At 44.4% G+C, this 20,571-nt stretch overlaps 1 protein-coding gene across 2 annotated transcripts; it reads right to left on the reverse strand.

Annotated features, from left to right (window-relative positions):
* Window positions 1–125: 125 nt before the first annotated feature.
* Window positions 126–20,131, reverse strand: tmem131 (transmembrane protein 131). Of its 2 annotated transcripts, none has more exons than XM_057037614.1 (41): window positions 19,840–20,131; window positions 17,904–17,965; window positions 17,559–17,599; window positions 16,121–16,189; window positions 15,322–15,442; window positions 12,951–13,067; window positions 12,754–12,876; window positions 12,596–12,676; window positions 12,370–12,520; window positions 12,090–12,146; window positions 11,945–12,006; window positions 11,219–11,327; window positions 10,593–10,701; window positions 10,358–10,511; window positions 10,104–10,274; window positions 9,665–9,775; window positions 8,924–9,058; window positions 7,596–7,700; window positions 7,429–7,515; window positions 7,196–7,348; window positions 7,041–7,116; window positions 6,845–6,959; window positions 6,597–6,735; window positions 6,404–6,513; window positions 6,247–6,319; window positions 5,954–6,105; window positions 5,732–5,874; window positions 4,559–4,745; window positions 3,902–4,087; window positions 3,668–3,823; window positions 3,109–3,539; window positions 2,851–3,035; window positions 2,619–2,749; window positions 2,425–2,543; window positions 2,190–2,339; window positions 1,949–2,099; window positions 1,633–1,748; window positions 1,477–1,558; window positions 1,293–1,396; window positions 1,049–1,197; window positions 126–975 (listed from the first exon to the last, which is right to left on the reverse strand). In XM_057037614.1, exons 1-41 carry the CDS (start codon window positions 20,009–20,011, stop codon window positions 709–711), a joined length of 5,412 nt encoding a protein of 1,803 aa, XP_056893594.1. In that variant the 5' UTR covers window positions 20,012–20,131; the 3' UTR covers window positions 126–708. The 2 variants fall into 2 exon arrangements, with proteins under 2 accessions (XP_056893594.1, XP_056893593.1); XM_057037613.1 differs by having other exon boundaries at window positions 2,190–2,342.
* Window positions 20,132–20,571: the final 440 nt, after the last annotated feature.

The following is a 20,571-nucleotide window of genomic DNA, read 5'->3' on the forward strand; positions in this document are numbered from 1 at the left end:
GTGTAAAGGTTAATCAAATGCTGGAGAACAGGTGATTTAACAATTGTTCTATACAGTAACTTCAGTTGAAACAAGTATAAAACATCATTTACTGTAACTAAATTTTAAAAACCAAACAAAGCAAGTCTGCTCAAGTCTTTTATTTAAGTCGCTGGCAAACAGAGGTAGTGTACCATAGGAACCACCAACTTAAGTGTTGTGGTCTCATGGCCAATTTAACTGATCCCGATGTAACGTGGGTAACAGTGTTGGAAAGAACCATACGTCCGATAACTAGGATCCTTGTACAGTAGCCAAAATAAAGTTGACAACAAATATTTAAAATCAATTCTAAAAGAAACCAGTCAGAGCTGAAATGATTGTGTTGGCTCCTGATGTTTCTTCCAACATTGTTTAACTTAAGGGCTTTAGGGCCATGAACCAATCGGAGTGCAGCCATTACCAGAATTTCTATGATGGCGACATGTCTGCACTAGCATTAGCATACCATGTTAACGCCACGTTAACACGGGGGCACCTGTTAAAACAAACTCAAATAAAACGCTTTCAACCCCCTTAATAAAAAGCAGCAGAGTACTAAATGTAAAAGTTGATCACATCCAGCACTGCGTTAACAAACACTTCAGGTCACGTTTTCGTTGGCTTTCTCTGATTAGGAGACAATTCGTTGTAGCGTAGAAGCTCCTCTTAAGTGCGCTCAATTGTTGTTTAATTGCCATTGTCGGAGGAGTTGGGCCAGGGCTCCAAGTTGCGCCTGCTCAGGGTGGGCCTCCACATGTTCCACGGATTGTAGGTGCGGCTCATCTCGGCAGAAGCCGGAGGTGACGTGGGGGGGCTGCTGACCAAATCGGTCAGAGCTGCTGAGTTGGTGGCTGCAGGGAAAGGATTTAAGGCTGAATCTGCACTCGTGGACCAGATGGAGTGCCCGAATGGGGTGCCTGTAGACCAGGGGTTGCTGGTGTTTCCCAGGAGTGGCTGGGGATAAAAAAGGAGAAGAGGTTGTGTAAATGCAGCACGGTCGCAGGAAAAGGCAACGGCGGGCTCTTACGGCCGTTGGGGCGGTTGACGGGCTGGAGCTGCTGTGCCAGGAGTGCAGGGAGTCGCTGCTCGGAACGTCCCAGATGGAGGAGACGGAGGAAATCTCAGACCAGCTTTGCCGAGGCTCCAGTGACTTTGGGGCATTCATTCCGCTAAAAACTACACACACAAAATCATGGTGTGTGAAGAACAAAGCGCTGATCAAGGTCCTCAACACGCTTCTGCTTCTAAAACCCTCGAGCTGCAAAGGTTACCTCCTGTCAAGTTGAACGTATTACTGGATCCAAAAGCAGAGAAGGAGTTGGCAGAATGGAAGTTGGGACTACTGGCCGTGTCCATGGGGCTCCATAATCCAGAACTGTAACAGAAACAGAAACCTGCTTACGGGGGCTGTGGGGGGAGGTCATGAAATGCTGCTGTGGTGGTTCCACACATCACCTGTCAGAACTGTCACTCTCCACTGACGTCATGTGGGACAGACTCTTTCCTTGGGTGTCACCTTTACCTGGGCCAGAACCGCCTGAGAAACACCGGGATCAACACACAACGCCAACGGCCTCAACGCTCTGACCGACGGGCTCGTTCCGAACTTACCTGGACTTTTATCGTAACCAGCAGCTACGGCGGCGAAGGTGGGGGTCCCATTCTTGCCTGGATGTGGCGCGGCTGCAGATATCTTATTTCCGGGGGCCTTCTTTTGGCTCACTTCACTACAGGAGGCAGAATTAGAGGATAGTAACAGTTCTACGCACTTTCAGGCCAAACAAGAGCCAATTTAATTCATTTAATTTAACTTCTTGCCTATTTTAAAGCTCTTGAAATCATAGAGCTTTGACAAAAATGAACATTTTATAAGATTATCCTGAGAAATATTGAATGAACGGTGTTGGACTCGAGCGTGCTGGCGGACCTGTTATAGTTGAGGACGCTGCTGTAGCTCCCTCGGGTCAGTAAGGTGGGGGAGGTGGGTGGAGGGGAGCAGGTACCGGCGGGGAGCGCTCGCTTCAGGAACGGGTCCGCGTTTAAGGTCTGGAGAGAGATCTGCTGAAGACTATCTGCTTCTGTGGGGGGGGGGGAGGAAACAAAAGCAAACTTTGCAGCATTCGCAGTGATCGGACGGATTTAACGGCTCATTTGGGATCTTGTCTTACGGAGGCTGTTCTTGGAAATTGGCATGTCCCACTCGGGAGGGGCGAACTCCTTTTCCCCCTCAGAACCGCTGCTGTGGCCCAGTTCTGGCACCGAGCTGCTGGACAACAGCTTGACTAAGAGCGAGGGACGGGACTCTTCCAGCTTTCCATCTACTGTCAGATCAAACATGTCAGAGGCCCATCCGGCGCCGGGGCCAAGGGCCCAAATGGTGTTTAGGTCGCTGCGGACACTCACGTCTCTGTTTCTGCACCGGTCTCGTCTTTGGGATGTTGGCGAGAGGGTAGAGGGCTTTGGATGCAAAGCTCTTGCGTTGTTTGTTTTCCAGGGGGGTAACATAGGGCAGCTCCAGGGAACTGAGATCAATAAAAGAAACGCAAATAAACAAGAAAATAAGGCGCGACTCCCAACGATGTCACATGGACACACACCTGGACTTGTCTGTCTGGGTGTCCTTTTTTGTGGGGGCTTGTTTCTTGGGTTTGGGTTTAATGGGGAAACTTGGAGACTCCTCTTTCACCTTCTCCGAGGCGACGGTCCGGCCTTTCTTTTTCACTGGTTCCTGGAGCGACACCAATTTACATTTTTCCAGTTGACAAACCCAGTTAGACGCTGCTTATGTCACTTGATCTTGAGAGACGCTCGATGAGGAATTATGGGTACCTCTTTGATGTTTGCCTCCACATCTGGGTTGGAGGTCTCTGTGGTGGTGGAGGAGCTGTCGTCATTATCAGCCAGGTTGTCTTTGAGATCGTCTCCCGGGGTCTTTCCGCTTATCTTCTTCTCTCTCTCTTCCTTCTTTTTCTGGGCTTTGGCTTTACCCCGCAGCTTCCCTTTGGATTCCAACCCTGCAGGTGACATGAACAAACATCTTGGTTGCTGCCTACAGAGCGCCCCTCCTTATTTGACGTGCATCGTTACCTTTGTTTTGTACCGTCTGGGGGCTCAGTTCCACTAGACTCTCACTTGTGGGGGGGTCTGGACGATCCAGGTCATTGTCCATGGCTCCTATCAGGCTGGCGTATTCTGCATCTTCAGGACCGCTGCCACTATTAGGCAGCGATGAACTGCATAAACTTTGGCTCTGAACATCCAGCTGTTTGGTATTTCGAGCCTTCCGATTGGTCAGCTGACAGGCCGGAGGGCCATCTGGACCTGAGTTTGTACTTCCTTTGGTCTGCTGTGAGGAAGTAACTTGCATAGATGGGCGGCTGTAGCTGATCCTGGACCTCTTGTCTTGGCTGTCTGTGTCAGATAACAGGCGTCCGTTACTTTGCCGGCCCCGAGCTGTTCCGTTGCTGGTTGCATACGCTGCTCTGGAGTTCTGTGGCGAGTCACTGTAATCATTCAATCTGAATGATGAAAGAAAGAAGGGTGAGACGAATGTCAATGCAGCAAAATGTCATTGCTATTACGCTACATTAGCAGCACGATGTACGTACAGGGGATGTAGAAAAGCCATTTTTACAGAAACACTCACTTTGAATCGCTGTGGATTTGTACTATTTCCCTGAGATTAAAAGGCCTCCCAGTTTCTAAAGTGGAGTTTGATTCCACCGACACGCGTCTCTTGAACGGCTCCCATATGCTGTGGGCCTCCAGATAGGCCGTGGCAATCACCAGCAAAAACATGAAACTGCAGAGACAGAACCGTATATATGATGAGATCCCACTTTGTGTTTCCCCCGTGGTGACGGAGGCCGCAGCATAATACCTCATAATGAGAGACACGACGACGTAGAGCTCGATTTCCCAGTTGGGTCGGGGCAGACTCTCTGCACAGGCGGCCAGCATGTGGTAGGGCAGCGAGGCGTTGAGGACAAACACGAACTCAGAGCCCCCGCAGGATACCAGTTTAAGCTCGCGGATGACTCGTGATGAGCTGAAGTCAGGGGTAAACCTGCCGTAAAAAGGGGGAAAACATCCATTTAGTGACCGGAGTCCACCTCGACCGTGGCAGTCAAGCTGGTCGCGTGTGTGCCGGTGGAAACGTGCACGTCTGACAAAGAGGAGTGCAGCTTAAAGAAGAGCTTTTTGATTCGGGACGCGGAGCAGAACAACAGAAACAAAGCAAATTTGACTGAAATGAGACTGATGAACATCCTAACTTGGATGTGCCACGTGCACTTTGAGCACAGATTGGAACATTAAAGGAAAAGAGAGCCGAGGGGACGGCGCAAAGACACAGAGAGCCAATTCATCCTCTTACCGAGGGCTTACTCAGCGAGAGGATGAAGACACGTATTAATAGACCCTGTGGCTGACGGGGGAATAGTGAAGGCAGTTAGTGCACCGACCTTCCTGGAGCGGCACATGCTCATCAAACTCCAGCTCCATATTAAACACATCCTGGTACTACTGAACAACTTACAGAATGATGAGGTCTTTTGAGGAGTTTGGCTTTAGTGAAAATTCTTGACAGTTGAGGACTTTGAATCCGTATCCTTCGCAGGCTTGTCCATTGATTTCTGTGGATTTGATGGTGATGGGGAGCAAGCCAGTGTTCTCCACTTTAAAGATCCGTTTGAGAGTAAAGTTTGGCTCCTTCACTTTTGTCTCTAGAATAAGAAAAAGTATTAAAATGATTATATTAAACAAGCAAAACATTTATCACCAAAATGATTACAGTGTAATAACAACAGGCCCCTTTTTGCAGTAATAATGCAACAAATGCACATTTTGCTGAAGAAGCTTCGATAAATAAAGCGCAACACTGTATTTGAGCTCTGCTACGGTTGTCCTCTTCACGCAGGGCGATTAGAAGAAATGTGTAAAGTGCATTTGCAATGCAGAGAGGGGCTTCATTGTTCCCACTGAAAACATTAGCTTATCTGATTTCTCTCAAAATTTCCGCCCTGAAGGTCACATTCGGAAGTTTCGCTTTGAGGTCATCTAAAGTCTGTAAACAGGAGAACTCAAACTCTTTGGGTTTCGCGTTAAAACCGCAATTTCACGTCATGCAAATTTAGCCTGAATGTGGAATATTTCACCAATAAAAAGTTTTGTGGCAGAAAACACCTCCATGGAGGTTTGTTTCAATATCAACAAAATAAGTCAAAGGAGGTTGGAATGTATTCTAATGAAACGTATTCCAAATTATATGTATTCCAATTCAAGAAATGTTGATTATGGGCCAAAAAAGAGCTGCAATTTTGGTGATGTTGACAATTCCAGAGGGACTTTAGCCTTTGATCTTCCTCCAAGGGGCTTTAATAAAGCCACCTACTGTATTACATAACCTTGGGTCATCACTGCCTATATATATATACACTATCCTATGGGTGGGAGTCACAGTATGTGGGCTAATGAGCTGCTTGGCTGAGGTCTGTTCTCCCAGTGCTTTATTTTTATTATTCTGTCTATCAGCTTCTGATATAATAAATATAAATGAAGATTTTGTTCCATCTAAGTGTGTGTGTGGCAGTAAATCTGTCCATCCATCTATAAACCTATCATAACATATCCTGTTGGAAGAGATAATTAAATCTGAATGGTCAGGACATCTCAGGACATGAGTGAATGAGCGGGCGAGTGCCAAACTCACTCTCTGTGCAGTCTTTCAACAGAGCCTCGGTCATCTTAAACCTCAGTGAGCTGCCTTGTCCTGGAGGCTTCCCCGCCACTTTCAGGCTCTCGGTGGTGCCTTGACCGTGGAGGACGATTGTGTCGATCACAGTCAGGTTATTCCTAAACGGATGACGGACACGGTATCAGAAATGAGCCCCCCTTGTGTTCTTAAGGGATTATTGGGTTGTTCCTACATTACCTGACTATGAGGAGGGAGGAGACACTTCGGTTACTGATGGGTGTGAATCTCACATTGAATGACTTGACCTCTCCAGGCTGGAGGAGGAGGTTGTAAACAAATGGTCTGGTGGAGCCCTCGATGAAGCCTGTGCTGCTCTTGGTTAGGGATGTCTGACAAACACAGAGTCCTGTTAGTGGTAAGCTGCTTCCGCGTGGTGCCTCTCACGGACGGGAGGACGATGTAATTACAAGGCAGCCAGCTGATTCTCTGAATGCCTGGTTAATGATGGGTATCACGCTCGCGGCACTCACTTGATTTCTGTGAACCTGAAACTCTAAGGTATTAGTGTCAATGTTGATGTTGGACAAATTTCCTAACGGCAACCTGGGAAATCAGAAAAAGATCAGCGTCAGAGAAAGAGGAAGGGAGAGAAAACCAGACGCCGCTGCAGTCGTGGCGACGTCTCACCTGTCGGACAGCTTTCCAGAAAACACCGAGGGGTTGGGCATCAGGGCCAGTGGAAGAACTTGGACGTAGATGGGAACATCGGCGGGATTCTGAAGAGTTACCAGCTCATCCTGCAGGAAAACCTTAAACCTCAGACATGCCTTAAAATACCCCTGCACGTGTTAGTAACAAGAACAGGATTGTTTGTACTCACAGAGGAGCCATTTGTGTTGGTCAGAGGGAACAGAATATGTTGGGAGGAGTTGACCACGGAAGGCCAGGTCAGCTGTGCCGTTACTTTTGCCTGCACGTTCTTCTGAAGGTCCGTGTTGACTTCAAAGACGGCTTCAACCCTTTAACAAGAATTGACAACATCTCGTGACGCTGCATAAATGACCTGCACGGCACAACTAATTCAACAATGCAGCACGACGGCTAAAAGCTAAGTGCCGACACGCGTACTTGTGTCCCGTGTGCTCTTTCAGCTCTTTCCATCGTCGGAGGAGCTTCTGGTGAAGGTCCACGTCAGCGTCCCAGATATCTTCCTGCAAAGCCAGGCCATGGGGCTTAGACTCCGCTGCCAGAGAGAAAGATTTCCCTTTAAAAACTTTGTTCAGGAGATGCACATGCTCCGCAAGGGAAAAAAAGAACCTCTTACATTTAAGCACAAATGGCAGCCCCACATAACAGTGATCACCACACTGCAAGCTGGCATCAAAATAAATATTTGCCACCTGAAAAGGATGGAGGAAAGGAAATAAGCATGTGTTTGTAAAATGTGTGTGGGGCTCACAGACGGGGATGTAGGACTACCTTGGATTTGCGTCTGGGCTCCAGCTCGTCTCTGTTGTTGCGGAGTCGTTTGTAATAGAACCGGATATCTTCTGTCAGGGAGCGGATCTGCTGGAGCCTGACTTTTTGTGTAAAGGAGCTCTGGATGCTGTAACTCTGATGAACAACCTTTCCCTGTAAACAAAGCCGCACAACATGTTGTTATCCTGCCCGCAGGTTTACAACAGGTTTACAAAATCTTAGTGGTTACTTACAGGAAATGACGGTGGTAAAATGATGTGTTTAGGGGCGCTGCTTAAAGTTCCTACTGCAATTACAGCTTTGATTGGGATAGTTAATATCTGAGGGGAAAATGACACCACAATTACAGACTCCATCATTTATTGTTTAAAGAAAACAGAAAATCTGATAGGATACCTACCTCATAATCCGTGGTTATATGTATTGCTCCATCATATAAGCCCTCCAGGGCTTTAGCCACGAGGGTTACTCTAAATGCTGCATAATAGCCAGATGCTAATATCACCTATCAACACAAACACACACTCACAGTTCAAAAGATTCAAAAAGATCATTTGTAAAGAGAATAGCTAAGCAACAAAGATTACTCCAAGACAAATGGTGGAACAAAGGGCCAAAGCATAATGCAGGAACTATAGAACTCTTTCACCGTGGCTATTGAGTACAGCGTCATAAGGAGAAGACAAAACAACCGTGGTTGGGAGGCTGCAGGGGAAAAGACGCAGATCCCCAAATAAAACACTGCTGTGCATCTGTGGTTGGCTACAGATTATATGGACGGGCCGGTTTGCCGTGTTTGGGACCCAAATAGAATATTACAGCTGTCAATTTTAAACATAACATTTCAGAATGTGAAAGAGAATGCGGGCCATTTAGCGAGACAAGAACAAGAACATAGCTGGTTCCTCTCAAAGAATACTTCAAATCGACATTTTGGATGGAGCAAGTTAAGAACTTCATCCAAACACAATTTTGTGAAACCAGCATTTTTCCATGGAAGGATGAGAAGATGAGGCCTTTCTGGTAGCACATGCTGCAGTTCTTCCTCGCCTATTTTATGGAGCCAAAATGCAGAAATCTGCTTTTACTTACAGAATTAAGGGATACGCCAAGTAGGATGTTTCCCCAATGTATCGTATCTCAGCCCAAGCAGCTGGTTCATTCTTATCTGAACTGCAGCCACGACAACATTCAGTGCAGGTCAGGTTGACCGTTGCTGTGCAGGGGCCTTGAAACAGCCCATCCTCCCTTTCTGTGTGAAGCTCTTATCTTTTCGCTCTCAAACATATAAATTAGACACCTATAAACCACCACTCTCAGAAGAAATAATCCCCTGGTATGCCTATTTCCTTTGTAAAGCAACACAGCTACAAAGATGGCAAAATTTAGAATTTTTTTTTTAAATTAACATACTCATTTTATTGACACAAATGAAGCAAGTGCAGTGTTGTTGGTGAGTCCCAGCGCATGTGGGGAGTAGAGTGGAGCAGATTTATATGAATAAAACAAGAAGGTTCTTCTTGCTTGGAATTCAGACACAGCTATGATTTGTAGTAAATTAAATGAAACCACAGATACCCCGTGAGTGATCTGATTAAAAACCAAATGCCAGCCATTGCAACATAATATTAAGCATGATGTTGCATGTTGCAGATAGAACTGAGGATTTGAAACACATGTATTATAAACTTTAAGCTAATCTGATATGGAATCCCCCAGAGGTCTTACCGTTCTGTGACTGGAAGCTGAAATGTTCTGCAGCTGTTCCAGGCGACTCAGGGCCGCCGTTGCGTTTCCTTTCTCAGTCTTCAGCAGCTCCATTGACAGATTTTCTCCCGTAATGAGCCATGACTTGATCTCCAACTGCACAATAAAACATGCACAGAAAATAAGAAAAGCATTCGCTGCTGCTATTCCAAGTTACACGGCGGGTCTGTAAGTGATATCGCTGTCACTGACGCCTGCGTTCCCAAGCAGCTCATTTACGTCTGTGTACAAGGCCTGTAGGAGCCTGTGCCTGATTCCCATAACTTGGGTCCTCTAATTGACAGTATAAGCAGGATAAACATCCCTCAGCAAGGCCAAACTCCTAGGATCTTAAAGCTAATGCATATATGTGGTATCAACCAAAAGTCTTTTTCCTTTTTTAAAATCAGTGAAAGGGTTTATTGTCCTCATGCTACAATAAAAGAAATTACTTTAATTTTTAGTTCTTTTCCCTCTACCTTTCCAACCGTTCCGAGCCGCCTCATAGATGAACCTGCACTCGAGAACAAAATGTTCTTTGTACAAACTGCTTTATCAAAAAATCCCGACAGACGTGAATGTGTTTGCTTTTAGAATTGTTTTGCAATGCAGGCAAGTGTAGAAGAAATAGGAGCAAGTCAGCATATTCAAAGTGCTGTAAGGGTCCGATGTGCCTTCAGTTCAGTTCATTTTATTTCAGTGTGTGAAAGCTCATGATCTCACCTCTATGGGATTACTGTTAACCACCACAAATATGATGCTGCTGGTGTGTGTTGCACTGCGAACACCAAAGTCCAGGAGGTTGTCCTTCAAGCTGGGTGGCAAGACCAGTGGCTGGCAGAAAAACATGCGTTCAGTTTTAGACAGACTGTTTGCTTGAATCTACACAAGGGTTTTACCACATACTGCACCACTAAAACGGCAAAACACCACTGTTAGAGCACACGTTTAGGTGCCCAGGCTACAATATCCAACACCCACCAGAGCGTCTGTGCAACATGTATTTATGACTCAGCCATGATGACTGTATGACTGTATTTTGAGGATGAAATATACAAATTTACATTAATTATATCACCGTATAGAAGTATTTGCCACCAGTCACCTTGGAATATCAACAATTTTCCCTAAATTCTCTGTTAAAAATGTGAGCAACGTGTACCTCCAGGAAGCCCGTGTACGCCCTGACAGGAAGGTGAAACTTTGATGCATTTGTGATGAGCAGGATGTTGCTGTCAATGTGGATGGAGGGTCGAACAGCCCGGAAGAGGAGAGAGAAGATGTAACGGGACTCATGTGGGGGAATAATGATGGGTGCGCTGAAGTTCTGCACCTAGAACAGAATCAGGAAAAATCGTTACGTTTTCATAAAAACTTTGCATCCCATTCGCAATAATTCCTTCTGCGGGACTCCACCGTAAACATGGTTGTAGCCTCGTCGGGCAAGGACACGTCATGTATCCTGATGGAAAAACTGAAGGCATTAGTGAGGAAAATGGGTCTGTCCAGAGGGTCAACAGGACTATCCCTGATGTGGAACAGCGTAGCCGTGTGGTCAAAGCCCAAGTAGCTGACAAAGAAAGAATATCAGAGTGAGATCTTCCATAGTCCAAAAAATACTCCCCGAGCCCATAGAGCTGGTTTAACTCACCCGTCTAAAACTTCTGCTTGGTATGGGATTTCAAGCTTGGAGTAACTCTTTTCTTTTGCTTTAACAGTTATTTTTCCAGAGAACTGATATGATCTTCTTGCTTTTGAGGCTGTGTTTTAAGGAAAACAAGATGAAAACAGTTGATAAATGTGCCCCACCAACAGCAGAAAGTTGTGCAACACTGATCCAACAATAGTAACACATTAACAGAGTGAGAAGCTTTAAAGGAAATGAAACTTTATAGATGCATTCAATATATAGGACAAAATGCTTGTTTTTAATTTTTTTGTGTTTAAAGTAATAAGTTGCACATTTGTTGATTTTTTTCTCATGAGATCTTGATTTCTCTTCCTTTAAGATTATTAGTTGAGGAAATGAGGCCTCATTTCAGTTTACATTTACGGTAGTAACTGAAACTACGCATCAACGCTTGTTTCAGTGGAAATGAAGCATCTGTCTATATTAAGATACAGCATTCATGCGTGACTGCTGCAGAAATCCAAAGTTAGCTTTGAAATGCTAACTCTCTCATTTGCATTGGCTATTATCCTTCACAATATTTGTTTAATTAGTAGTTAATTTAAAGTCCGTGTGTGAAAACGTTACCGTGCAAGATCACTACTGACCATCAAAACTAATACTTGCAACTTTGGTATATCTGCTTTCTCCAGCCTTCAGTGTGACAGCTTTGAAGTCTATTGTGACGGCTTCGTTGGATGGTGTTGTACGGACACTCTGTATAGTAAATACAAGTGACGGGGTTACATACAGCTTGTAACACTGATAGTACATTCATACATTCACATTTTAATCGAGCAAAGCTCAAAACTTGACTTCGGCGTCTTCAGATTTCAGTCCTTGTTTACATGCAAGAGAGAAAATCAAACAACTCCTCCAAAATAGGGGGTGATGTGTGTGTCAGTGGGTTTTTCTGGATGACAAATGACGGCACGTTAAAAAAAAAAAAAAAATAATTGACTGGAGTCAGGTGGCAGCCTGGCATTTTGAACGTCAGAAAGATAAATAATGGGACAGGATTGCAAGCTGCCCCTTCTGGTTAGGGCCGGCTTTCTTGAATGTTTCAGGGTCACATGCCAGAGGTGGGCTGTGGAGCTTACTCACATGCATTGTCTAGTTTAACTCCGACGAAGGCGTTTACATACCGGAGCAAATCAATATCCAATCGCATTATTCAGGTGTCTCAGCCAAATAAGGAGGAGTCCGCTATTAGTCGGACTAACGCTTTTACGTACACTTCAGTTGTCCAGTTATATGTGGATTAAAAGGCAAAAATTCTTTTTTTTATATAAACATACTGACTGAAAGATATAAAAGCCCCCCAAAACACTCACGGTGATTGGAACATCTTTTGTTCCTGAATTTAAAAGGTGTAGATTCAATACTTTGGGCCGATCTGTAAGAGCAAGGAGAGAGAATGAAGTCAAAAAGAAACTGAAGAAAAAGGGAACAAGCATCTCCTATTTTAAAACTTCATGCCTTGTGATCGCAGGGTGCCAAAGTCAAGCATCTCTGTGGAGGAGTATATTCCAGGGGCTGCAAAACAAAGCACCCAGATAAGTTTACAGGATACAACGAGGAGGAAAAACATTTGGATTTGTGGCAGAGACTAAAGAAAGAGCAATGTCTGGTAATGTAGAGAGTAATATTCTGGTTAATATTTAGTCTTGTGCAAATATGAATGATGCGGCCTTGAGTTGCACTTTATTGCGTTGGCTCTGATAAGTGAATTTAGCCCAGGTGTTTTTAGGTAGCGCACCTGATGTGACCTCGACCTCAACAGGAAGGATGATGAACTCGTCCTCGTTGGGGGCATTGGTTTTGATTCTAATGTAGGCCGTATGGTTGTCCACGTCTCTCGAAGAGAAGCTGGCTCTCATCACCCCTTTTGTCTCAAAAGGAGGAATCTCCTGGAGGAAAAAGAGCAGCTTGAGTGACAGGCTCAATCTTATCAGCATTAGCGCTTTAAACAAACTAGAACCCACCCATAATTTCCCAGTGCCCCCTTGTTGACCTGTGGGAAGCTCTAAATGTAAATCTCCTCCACTTGAATACATCTCCACAACCTGGGGAAATAAGATCTTTTATGCAATTGTCAAATCCAAAACTAAGCCGAAAACACTCTCACTTGTGTCTGAACTACCTGTAATGGTTCACTGTACGGGTTGTGGATGTGAATCAGGGGTGAGAAGCTGCTGTTTACTGGGACGCGCGCCCCGATGAAGGGCCGCAGTCTGTATGGATTAGGGATACCAACACCAAAAACCTGGGAGGGCAGAGAAATGTTAGTCCTGGTCCTAACGACAACGGTGGGGCTGCTAATGTGATTCAGGTCTGTACCTGGTATGTGAATACTCCATGATGTGATGTATTAATAAATAAAGTATTTTCTACATTTCCAACTACTCGGGCAAGAAATACAACGTCAAATGACGTGTTCCCTCCTGGTGGTATTACCTGCAAAGATAAAGGAAAAACTATTTAATAGCATGCATCCACAAAGTGACTCCTAACTAGCTGCACTAAAGCATTAATTCCCAAAAGTTCCAACATAAAAGTTCTTCTGGTAGAAAAACATTGCAGCCATGCGCTAACTTTAGTATTTTGATGTCACAAAGACCAACAGCTCAGTGGTTTTGTGTTTAACAACATAAAGGAACATGAAACATCTACTAAAAGACACAGGACAGTCCATCTTGTCCGCTTCTGTAGACTGTAAAGACTATGAAAAATGCAGTATGAGGAGAGCGTCAAAGGATAGAGGAATTTTAGAGTTATTTCATGGTCTGTTATTTCATGGATAAACTCAGTGGCCACCAGATAGCCGGGACCAGAAGTGTGTATTCAAGGCTCTTAGGACTCTTTTCTGTGTATTTGTGTAAAACCACAAAGAAGAACATGGCCTTTCTAATGTGCTAAAACCAAAAATTAAATTTAACCTAAACAAGTTTTGTTCTGCCTTTCTAGATGGAAATAAAATGACAACGTCCTCAAAATGTAAGGCAGTTTCTGTCTAAATAAGAGTGTGTGTAATCAGTGTGTCAGGGCAAAACAAAGCACACAGCCACACTTAAACCTGTCAAGTCTGATGTTTGCCGTTTTCAAAAGTGACAGAAGGATCTTTCTGGTAAAGACAGTCTTAAAAGCAGATGGTTAATGTTGCTTCTTGTCAACTGGCAGGCAACATTTTACATCTTCCACCAACTGTGTAAAAGGTCTTCAAAGAAAGTGTTCTGTGTTCTGGGCGAACAAAGCCTTTTCTGTACGTCGGGCTTGTGCGCCGCGATGAAATTAGATGTACAGGTTCTTGCTAACTGCTTCCACCCCAGTATGACTGAGCTGCAGCACTTGGGGAACCCGAGTGTTGCCAGCACGTCAGAATGATCCAAACACTGTAACACTGTAAATAAGTTTTCTGTATCACACAAAACCACAACTGCATGAAGCATAAAAACAATTCTGTGGTTTTATCACTGTATTTTCCTCATCCAACCAAAGGAACACATGGACAGCACTTAGAAAACACCATTCTTCACCAAACTCATCGATAAATCCTTGCTTTTATATTAAAACCCAGGGAAAGAAACAGACAGCTTTGTTTACTGGTCTATTCAGTTGTTCAGTCAACAAGCCAGAACTGGTGTTCCACAGAATCAAATCAGCTACAGATGTGTCAACACTTCTAGCATGTTTTCATGTGCACGGAGCTAAGCTGCAGAGGGAACGTGCGCGGTGAACTGTGCAGAATCATCCTGTCGGTGGAAGGACACGTGGTCTAAAGACAAAGTGAACAAAACGAAAGTTACAGCGGATTCTTTCCCCTGCTGAGAGTTCTGCAGTCCTTCCTAGGGTGGAGCTACTCAGCTAAAAAAAAAAGGTAGGGGAAGTGGAGCTGCTGCCATAGAAACATGCCCACTCCCTGTCAGATGACTAAAGCATAATCACAGCCTTTAGAAAATGTGATATATTGTTCAGCTGTACATAAAACTTCCAAAAGCTCAAACTAACCACCAACATCATGAGATGACTTTCCATGACCTGGACTTGTGCGATAAAGCAAATGATTCCATACAATATTTGCTTGTAGATCTCTTGATAAAACAATCTTATCAATACACACGTGTGCTTCAAGGCTAAGAAATGTAAAAGTTTATGCGGGTCAGTGGGTACACCCAAAGATCACGACTGGTGCTTCGCAGACCTCGAATAATCCAATTTAATTTTATACCGACAGAATTTTCAGCTCCTTTAGCAACTGAACTAGAGCTTCGCTGCAAGCTAAGCACACGCTATTGGGATAATGTTGAGCCTCTGTTCAGCTTTAAAGAAATATTCCTCAATCTTTTCCTCTGATAAATGGTCACCACTTTGCTAATAAATTTCAACAGGTTAAAACAATTTAAAATGCAACTACACCACTAGGTTTTGGCAAATGTGCGTCCAAGCTGGAGATTTGAGAAAAAAAAGCCTTGTTTGTTGGTGCGGACTTATGGAACATTTAAGATACACCCAGCAACTCTCCAAACACCACTTCAAAAGTGGTTTCAAGGTGCAGTTTACTCGATTACAAGAGAATAAGTGAGAAAGCCATTACAGACAGAAAGTAAGGACTGGGGGAGCCATAGATTCTGAGTTCTGCTTTAAATGTAATGCAACAAAAATAAATTGGTGTAAACAGTAGTATTTATACTGCTTGGTGTTTTGTACTTACCCTATTCTGGAAAAAGGATGCATGAAAATGTGCTGTTGTTGCTGATATTGATATCAAACTAATTTGTTCTGAGCTAGGATTATGTAAATAAACTTTCTCCATTTTTGGCATTCCAACGGGCCTGTAAATGAAGAACAGAGGTCTGTTAGCACACATAAAAGCCAAGATAAGGACACAAAAGCAGAACATATGGTTTGAGGACAAAACCAGACGTAAAGCTCAAACTGGACTTAAGCAGTGAAAACTCTGGAGACTTTATCTCTGGCCACGAGTTAACCTGGCAAGCGCCATCAGAATCAAAGGCTGTCGATGTTTCTATTTCAGTTTCCAGTCTGGCCTTGCAGATGTTACATCAAATACTGCATTTGCCAAAATTTAGATGCCTGGAGTTGACAAGAACCACAGAGCAGGCTCAACGCCATGGATCATTATCTAAGAAACTTGCCAGATGAGTGACGGAGGCCCCAAACCAAACAGAAACCACTCTAGATAGGAGGGACAAAGGAACATTTTCTTCCAAGAATTTTTTGGTGAATCATTAGAGTCCCTCCACCTGTGAGCTGGTGTCAGGGTACACACATTTTCTTAGGTCATCTCTCAACTTTATTAATGTGGTTATACATCATGAGTGTGCACCTGCTGTTGCAGTGGAATGCAAGCTCTGGCCCTGGCTAGGCTGGGTCGCCTTGTTTAAAGAATACTGCTCCCTCGAGACCTTTATTGTTAATAGCTCAAAGCAGCTTGTTCTTTTTCTATTATGTTTGAGAATGCAGCGTGGATCAAATGTTATTACACTTACTGTTCATGAAAGTCCAACATTGGTGGTTCGAATCGTATAGGTCGACAGTTCCCACGGTGCTTGGATGTGCTGCGACAAAAAGGAAGACGTGACAGCAGCACGAGGAACAGGAACCCACCCACGTTTGCATACATTTTAAACAGATGACAGGCTAAACGCAAAAGCACGCCACAGCCTGTGGCCTGGCTTTTTCGTCCACCATTAAATTAAAGCGGCGCCACTCCCGTCCCCACTGCTCGTTATCCACAGAGAAACTCCATAGAAGATCCATGAAAGATCAAATAAAAGCGGCCAAAAAAGAGCGACGCTTCGTCTCGCCACCTTCGCGGCGCGGTGTTGTTCGCACGACAACCTTTAGAGCGTCTGCCCTGCAGGCCTGCTTGTGAGGCACAACCCACCAAACCAGTTCCTCCACAGGTGTAGCACACAATAGCCAAGGCTGTTTTTGATTTGTTTGCCTCTGAACTGATAGGGTGGTACCTATCACTCACTTGGTGAACCATTACTCAGATCAATTCCAGGCCTTTGCTGTCGAGCCTACGGGAGTGTACAATAGCTCTACCAATAGCAGAGCTGTCTGCTGCCAATGGGATGAATTCCCACCCCCTGAGGTGCGGGGGGATCCGGGCAGAGCCTCAACTGTGAAGCATTCCCCGGATCATCAGCCTATCCTCACTGCTGAAATTTGACTGGCCAAAAAATCACGTGAGATAACAGGTCCAGTTGAATGCAGGCGGCAGTTTCCTCCCAGCGTGTCGTGGCGTGCTTCATAACCGCCACGGCGAATGCTGAGGTGTAATACGAGAGGCTGAGGTGACAGCGAGGGGTGGGGGCTCGGCTTCTGGCTTCACAAGTGCATACGTCCTCGGTCAGACGAACCTTAAGAAGCCCCAAAGCGAAACTGAAAAGCATTCTGACTCATACGAACGTCAGGCTGATCATCTTTTCTTTTTTTACGGGAGACGTTCTGCCTGTTAGAAATACATCGGCGTGCACATAATGATCGAAACATAACGCGATGAAAGCCAGTTTACAGTTTTGAAGTTGAGTCATTGGTACTGGAGCAGGAGGTGTGCGTCATGCGTCACAGACAGCTCTGCCCATCTGGGCCGATACATCAGCTGACGGCCCTGCTAGTCTGATTTGATGTGCGGTCTAACAGGTGACACAGAGGACGCCAACTGTTTCCCGAGAACAGCTCGCAGCCTTTAACGACATTCTCTGTCAGCAGACAATCCTAGAGTCTTTGTCACCAATACCACTTAACCTGTTTGTGAAACTCAGGGCATTTGGTTGGTGTCACAGCTCTTAACATGACTCATTTTACGCTCCATGGCCTCCTTAGACACCAGCTTTGTTTATGATCCTAATCAACTATGCATTTGAGGTAGGGCTTATAAAGCAACAAGGAACAATAACAATAACAATCAGAACTTACCTTTGTTGCTGATATAAACTAAAGTCAATGTCAGACTCTGCCTGTAAACAGAAAGGAGTAACATAAAATTACTGACAACCTCTATGCGCACATTTATTACAACGTTTGGTTTCATTAAATCAACCTTCATTAAATCAAGTCTTTCAAGATGCAGCTTTTCATATTTTTCACTATGTCCGTTTCAGTTTTGACACAGCTGCTTTTTGTTTACATTTTTTATGGCATCTGCCACACCATTGTCAATAAAACTATGACCTAGCGTCACAACATGTGGAAAATGGTGATTGTAAACACGCTGTAAATGCATAAATGTAATAGCCAACAAAGAAAGAACTAAGTACGCACCTGTAGAAGTCTTCCCTCATCAAAATGTAAAACTTCTAGAATTGTGTCTGATTGAATGAATGCTGTAACACAGAAAGACATTTGAGGATTAGCACCAGTATCAAAGAAGATCGATAAAATAACTCACCATCATCACATCTACCTGAACCACAAAGTTCTATTACACCTACCAATAACTCTAATTGACCTTTAACCTCTCGTGCTATGCGGGCAGACAGAAGTGAAGATCGCTGCACCGCGGACTCTTTAATTTTGACTAATAAGAGGAAGAACTCGCATGAAATGGTGACCACAGTCTGCTGCGTCAGGACTTTATAAGGTGTCACCTCACAGCTAAAGAATTGTGTATCTTTAGAAACTAACTCTGTAGACTCCTATCCACTGCATGTGCGCGTTTAAAGAGAATAGAAATACATATAGCAACACTTTCTAGACTGCACCTTTCTTTCCAAAGTGACACCAATTCCTCACGTTGAGATAAGCTACAGTCAACTGTGGGCCCAACGTTTAAACTTTCACTCTGCTGAGCAGCTTTTTCAGCTGACGCCACCTAAACAGCCCGGCGTTAGCCGCGCCATCAGCACATTATACTCCCAGCAGACGTGATGCACTTGCTTAACTTTAAGGCATATTTGACACAGGTGCATCACCGTTGACGCTACAGGATAGCATCATAGTGTGAAATTCTGAAACTCAACATGACCTTACAAAAATCCTAAACACTCAATTTAATTAGCCAAACATCCAAAGTGAGCCAGAAATAGTGACAATGACTCATTAACATTGAATGGAAGCACGTAAAAGACAACTGTACACTCAAATATAATTTAGGCATGAACTAAAAAGGTTTCTACTAAAACTTGGAATGTGTTTGAAAAAATCTGCAGCGGTCCAACTGGTGTGGTGATAAAGGTTTGGTTTAGTCAGTGTTCCCAATGTCAAATGGCTCCATCTTCTCCCCTTTAAAACCCAAACCCTCGTAGCTGTAGCAACTGCACCACCGCCAGCACTGATCTCCTCTCTATATTGATTCAGTGAGCAGTGTTGACTCGAATAAAAGCAGCACGTCGTGTAACATGTTTGACAAACACCACTTGGAAGGATCCGAACGCACATCTTGTTGATCCTGTCGCACGTTTGCGGGTCACTGTAAACAAGCCGCAGACACCGTGTTGGGAGTTTGGCACAGCTTATCTCGGATGGGGAGCACAACTGGCCCCTCACAACTGGCTTCATTATCACCCTGACATAACCCCTCCGGCTCATCGCACAACTGGACGCGTAACAGGAAAAAAATAATGACATTTTAGCGGATAAATAATAGACTGCTGGTATTTAAACGGTGGCCGCGGCCAAACTGGAAATACCCCAGGGACAGAATCAAAACGAAGCCACGTTTGCAGTCACTTGGTTGATAGGATGCCGTTTCATTCAGACGAACTACACCTTATTAGAAATAAGGACAAGTTGGCAATTTAACAATAAAATACACTGTTTTCAGGCAGCAGCATTAACCTACGTTAACGTCGCTATTTGGCATCATGCTAACAAGCTACTGTTTCCGTCTTTCTGTTTTGTGGTGTGTGTTTAAGAAGCTACGCTGATTTCGCTTTATGCTAAAGAAGTGAAAATATGACAACCAGTATTATTGGAAGCCAAGGCTTTAAAGTCAGTACTACAAACAACTTAGCTTCGTCAAGGTAAGGTAGCAGTTTAAGGCTGAACCGAGGCTAACATTACGCTATTAATCGGTTTGGAGCAGATGTGTTGCAAATTCTTTAGAAAAATGTCACCGTTTTACACAAGTGGAAATGCGGCAATGTTAGCCTGGAGAGATAAAGTTGACCCATGAAGGTAACCTCAACCACACACTTCGTAGAAATGTCTACGGAAGTTAGCGCTAGCTAATGCGGACGTAGCGAGCTAAGTTACAAACCTTGATTATTGGCCCGCGTTGTGTGAATAAAAGCAATAAATAACATCTTCATTAATCCGATACATGAGGTTCTTGTTCTTGTGCCGGAGTGGCGAGAACTTTGGGCTCCTTCTCGGCTCGCCATACTGCAGATCTTTGTGTTAAGATAACGACCGAGCGAGTGTAGGGACATGCCCGTGTAAACCTCTGCTGACTCTGTCAATCATAGCCGTGGAGGAAAAAAAGTGGAGCTCAGCGGAGCCGAAGCTAACTACTGATCAGGACGACGCTTTCGCGTCTTCCTCTGTGCTGTGGCGCCGCCGCCTCGACGCGCCTTGAACGTGCCGAGCCAATACTGCCACCTGCCGCGGGGGAGAGGAACTGCACGGACATTCACCTGTCCGACCCAACCCATGAGCACGGATTTAGTCGTCACACAGGCGATCCGATTTTGTTTTGTCAGAAGCTTTGAGATATTACACTTTTAATCGGCTTTATTAACTTTATAATGTTGAGGCAGGACATGGACAGTGACATTAAAATGTTTGGTTTCCCAGCGATGTTGTAGATTTATTGCTATTGAAGACATTCAAATAAATTCTTTTATTGTGCTTCTTTTTTGCACGTCAGTCATACTTTGCATACAGACATTATACTGATGATGGCCAATACACAAAACAGAGAAGATAAATATTCAAAAGTGTGTGTTGAAACATGAACCATGATTAACATGGATATTTCATAGGTGCTATT

Source organism: Takifugu flavidus, chromosome 7, assembly GCF_003711565.1.
Source record: "Takifugu flavidus isolate HTHZ2018 chromosome 7, ASM371156v2, whole genome shotgun sequence".
NCBI lineage: Eukaryota > Metazoa > Chordata > Actinopteri > Tetraodontiformes > Tetraodontidae > Takifugu > Takifugu flavidus.

Coding starts and splice junctions, on each gene's coding strand:
- tmem131 (XM_057037613.1), bottom strand. CDS start 20,011: ATGTCCCTACACTCGCTCGGTCGTTATCTTAACACAAAGATCTGCAGT. Junction 7,117..7,195: donor AGCCCAGACGCAAATCCAAG/GTAGTCCTACAT, acceptor CATCCTTTTCAG/GTGGCAAATATTTATTTTGA. Junction 4,746..5,731: donor GTTGAAAGACTGCACAGAGA/GTGAGTTTGGCA, acceptor TTCTTATTCTAG/AGACAAAAGTGAAGGAGCCA.